This window comes from Sitophilus oryzae, unplaced genomic scaffold, assembly GCF_002938485.1.
Source record: "Sitophilus oryzae breed Bouriz unplaced genomic scaffold, Soryzae_2.0 scaffold_947_pilon_pilon, whole genome shotgun sequence".
In the NCBI taxonomy this organism is placed as follows: domain Eukaryota; kingdom Metazoa; phylum Arthropoda; class Insecta; order Coleoptera; family Curculionidae; genus Sitophilus; species Sitophilus oryzae.
The window spans coordinates 120,884-125,886 of NW_022147580.1; the positions used below are offsets into that span (position 1 = coordinate 120,884).

Genomic DNA, 5,003 nt, shown 5'->3' on the forward strand with positions numbered 1-5,003 from the left:
TCTATTCGTGAAAGTGCATCAGCGGCTACATTATTTTTACCTTTTATATATTTTATATCAAAATTATATTCTTCTAGAATTAACCTAAATTTTGTCAATCTACTAGAATGGTTAGCCATCCCAAAAAATAAATTAAAGGCCGATGGTATGTATATATTATAAATTTTTTGCCATATAAGTAACAAGAAAATTGTTTTATCCCAAAGACAATAGCTAAAAGCTCTTCTATTGTAGAATATTGTTTATCATCTTTATTTAATGCTCTGCTCACGTATGCTATAGACCTATCATCACTATTTGATAGAACTGCGCATACACTATGACCAGATACATCCGTTTTTAAAATAAAAGTGTTGTCTGGAGAAATATTTGTATTGTAATACTGTAAAACAGGGTGATTTATTAATGATGTTTTTAAAACTTCAGAAGAATTTTGACATTCAGGTGTCCAGTCAAATTGAAAATCTTTTCTCGATAAATAATTTAAAGGTGCGGCAATTTCAGCAAAATTTTTAATGTATTTTGCAAATGCTATAAATCGCCTTGCTTCATCGGAACTTTTTGGTACAGGATAATTATTATTTTATATTTAACTTTTATTTTCTCAGGGTCTGGCAAAACACCTTCGGAAGACACCACATGGCCCTAATATATAAGTTTTAATACTAATTAAGTTAATAATATAAAAGTTTTTTTTTCAAAAAACACATTTGTTAGAATTCAATTTTAAATTAACTTCTCTTAATCACTGCAAAACTATAACTATAACTATTACTTGTTTCCATTATTATCAACTTTTTTCGGTACTAATAAAAGAGGTGAGGGCCACTCTGACCTGGCCTCCTCAATAACTGTTTAGTTGTAGTACAATAATATCAAGCTTTGTAAAATATTATCTTTTTGGTTTGTTATTCTAAGATGGGACCATTTCAGTTTACGAAGTTATCAGTCGACATAGGCAAACGAATTTTAAAAGGCCTAAGCAAATAGTCTAATGATATTCAAGACACATAAACTCTCTAAAAGTACGCATATATCCTGAGAAACTAACTAAGCAAATAATACAATCTTCTAAATAATTTAAGGTCACATAAACGAGGGTAAAGTAGAACAAACATTCATCCCTTATTATCAAAACTCTATTTGACAGAGCGGTACCAGTTGTGTACCCTAGGGATATCTCAAAATAAACAACGCAGAAAAAGCACGTAGACATGCTTAAGGAAATAAGTAAAATTAAATCATCCCCTCGCTAGAGGTTTTACATTGAAAATTAAAAGTATTAAATATATGTTTTAAAATCAGAATCCAAATGTTCCCGAGATGAATGTCTGAAAATTATAGAAATAGGATTATCTTTTTTTCCGTTCCTAGAGTTAAATAGAAATAGACAAAAATATGAAGAAATGAAGAGTTCATTTCTAGGCGGTTTTTTTTCTAAGGTAATCCTATGGCACGATATCATTTGTATTAGTTAAGGCTTAGATTATGAATATTATTCAGCAAATTGGTAAAAGAGTAAGATTTACACGGAAGGGTTTAAAAATTACATTTAATTAATAAATAGGACATGCTGATGCCCTCTCGGGATAAGGACCAGAAACAAGGTTGAAAGAAGTCTAGGGATCTTTCGGGGAAGGAACCCTTCGGCCAATTAAAAAGGTTTTTTTTTTGGAGGTGTAAAATACCTTTACATACGGAGTGTGGGACTCAATCTCTCCTTAAGCTGCTTGGAGGACACTACCCACTAAACGTCACCCCCTCGCTCCTGCCACGTCTACCTGGACCCGCTGGACGCATCTCTTCAAGTAGCGCCGGACTGTTCCTTTGTTGTCATTACCCCTGCCTTTCTCTGTATTTTGCCTCTAGTATATTTTAGGCCAGTTTTGAGATGGCTTCAAAGTTCTCTCTTCTTTCTGTTACCGATTTTAAGAAGGTATCTGCGGAGGTGTTGCCACCAATCGTCATGCGTACCTCACATCTTTCCTGTTCCCATCTTGGACAAGCAAACATTGTGTGTTCTGGAGTATCATTGGGTTCAGCACAGTATCGGCATTCCGCGACTTCCCTCTTTCCAATTTTACACGGGTAATCCCCAAAATTTCCTTGGCCACTCAATATTTGAGTAAGATAGAAGTTTACCTCTCCATGCTTTCTTTTAATCCACATATTTATATTTGGGATGAGCTTATATGTCCATCTTCCTTTTTGTGATACTTCCCATTCTGCCTGCCACTGCTGCACTGTGCGGTTTCTTTCCATCTCTCTGCTTGCCCTGGTTTGTACTTCACCCTTGAGAAAGAGTCGTTCTCTTTCTCTTGAGAGAAGATGTAAGGGCACCAGACCCGATATCACCAAGGCTGCCTCAGTTGAAGTTGTCCGATACGCCGAGCAGACCCTCAAAGCCATGACTCTCTGTGCACCTTCAAGTCTTTTTTTATTTACGTGCATATTGGTTGCTTCGTTCCACACAGGTGCTCCATACATAATAATATCCTGGCACGCATATGCTAACACTCTTCTCTTTGCTGGTGTTGGGCCCCAAACGTTTGGCAGTATTGCGGACAACGCTTTAGCAGTTCGTTGTGATTTCAGACACACAACTCCTTGATGTGCAGGCCCATCGTGAGTGCACGGTCTATGTGGAATCCAAGATAGTTGACTTGCTTTACTGGATTTATTATTATATCCTTAAAATTAAGCCTTATATGGTCAACTTTTCTCTTGCGGCTCAGTAAAATCGCCTCTGTTTTTTCCACAGCTATTTCGAGTCTGTGCTCACGCATCCATCTGGCTATGATTTTTAGTGTATCATCGACAGTCTGCATTAGGTCGAGGTCGTTTATTTTTTTTGTTTCTTTTGGTTTTTTTTGTTATTATCACAGCAAGATCATCGACGTAACAGATCAACTCTGTCCCACCTGGTACAGTAAGCTCCATGACACTGTCGTAGAATATGTTCCACAGAGTTGGCCCCAGCACCGAGCCCTGTGGGACGCCACCGAATACCTCTCTTTCATCTTCTCTATTGAGAACTATAAATGTATTATCAAGGTAGCTTCTTATTATGTTCACCAAATATCCACTTATGCCCCATCTTCTAAGTTCTTTAATAATTATTTTCCATGACGCGCAATTAAATGCATTTTTAACGTCGACTAAAATCAAAGCATTATGCCAAGTGGCTTTTCTTTTCACGATATCCGATATTTTTTTCATTGCATGTGTGGTAGATTTCCCCTTTACAAATCCATACTGGTTTGGATGCATACCATTTCGTTTCTTCCTAATTTCTTCCAAGAGTCGCGTATTGATGAGTTTCTCATAGACTTTCCCGATTACATCAATGAGGCAAATCGGACGATATTTTGGTGGATCATTTATGTGCTTCCGGGGTTTCTCTATTAGGGTTAATTTGGATCTCTTCCATTCTTTAGGGAATTCATTTCTCTGAAGAAAGTTATTGAAAAATGTTCTAAAATATTCTACATTTATTTCGTTTTTATCACATTTGGTGGCAAATTATCACAGCCCGGAGATTTGTTAATTTTTATATCTTTGGCAGCATTTATTATATCTGAATCACAAAAAATATCACATTCTCTTATCACAGTTTGTATATTATTTGGTTGAGTCCAGGTTTGTCTCTCATATACAAATAGAGCCTTAAACTGTTTGATTTTTTCTTCTGGGTCCATTTGAACTCTGGGTGGCATTTTTTTCAGCTGGGATCTTATTATCTTATATGCTTGACCGTAAATATTTTCTTGTAAGTCATCGCACAGTTTTTCCCATGAACTTATTTTTGCAATTCTGATCTTTTGAGACAGATCCTGCTTTGCTTCTTTGTAGGTACGTTTATAGAGCTCGCGAAGATCATCGTTTCTTGTTTCTCGTTGAAACCTTCTTCTCTTTTTTTTTACTTCTAAAATATTTGTTTGGATATCTTCGTTCCACCAGTACGGCATCTGGAAGTCTTCATCACAACGGACAGTCGGAGTACTTTTATGGTATGTTGCGCGAATTATTTTTGCCATTTTGTAAGCTGACATAGTTGGTGACTTGCCCGGTATGCTATATTTGAATGCTTCACTAAGCTTAACCTTATTAATTTCTCCGTATTTATACCTGATTTTTTTTCCTTGCGAGTTATCTGATGGTATTTCGGTAAAAATAAACTTGTGCTCTGTTACATCCGGATCTTCAAGGACTTGCCATATGGGTTTCATCTGCAGTAATCCATCGCATACTATTGACAGATCAATATACGATGTGCCAGATGTTCTGACCAAGGTTGGGTAAATTCCGTCATTTAGTACGGTTAGGTTATTGATCTCGCACCATTCCAGTACTTCCCTGCCTCTTCTTTCAGGGCGATTTCCTCCCCAAACTTCATGTTTGGCGTTAAAGTCTCCAGTGATCAGTAATTTTGTACGAGGATGTTTTTGTTTCAGCTCTAAGGTGGCCTCTTGCAGTTCAAGCATTAATGCGCAGAAGCTGTCAAAAGTTATGTTTGGGCTCAGGTACGCTGATATTATACAAATCCCTAAATATCGTAGACTAACATAACAGTGACCAGATTTGTATTCCAGGACATGCAAGTTCTTATTAAAGTTTATGATCATAGCGTCAGCATTGCTATTATGGTAATAATTTCTGTTGCCATTTCTGCATATTTTCTTATTTGGTTCAGTAATACATATCACGTCGCATTTTTTGGATGCCGCTACCGCTGCAGCTGTATCATGTACGGGTATGCTTCTATTAGCATTTATCTGGAGTACTCGCATTGTAGCATGGATTTACACAAAGTTACAAACAAGCAAACTATATTTATCACAAAACAAGAACAAGACAAATATGAAATTAGTAAATTAAAGCTATTAATTAAAAAGGTGCGAAATATGCATTTGGATGGGTATTCGAAGGTTCGTCAAACAGGGGCGTGCCGAAGATGTAGTAACGCCTGTCAGAGATAGTACCAGCATCAGTATTTTCATCAT

General features: G+C 36.6%; 1 protein-coding gene across 1 annotated transcript; it reads right to left on the minus strand.

The window, feature by feature from the left end:
• Positions 1-3,491: 3,491 nt before the first annotated feature.
• LOC115891054 lies at positions 3,492-4,790 on the minus strand. The gene has a single exon (XM_030911452.1). It carries the CDS (start codon positions 4,788-4,790, stop codon positions 3,492-3,494), a length of 1,299 nt encoding a protein of 432 aa, XP_030767312.1.
• Positions 4,791-5,003: the final 213 nt, after the last annotated feature.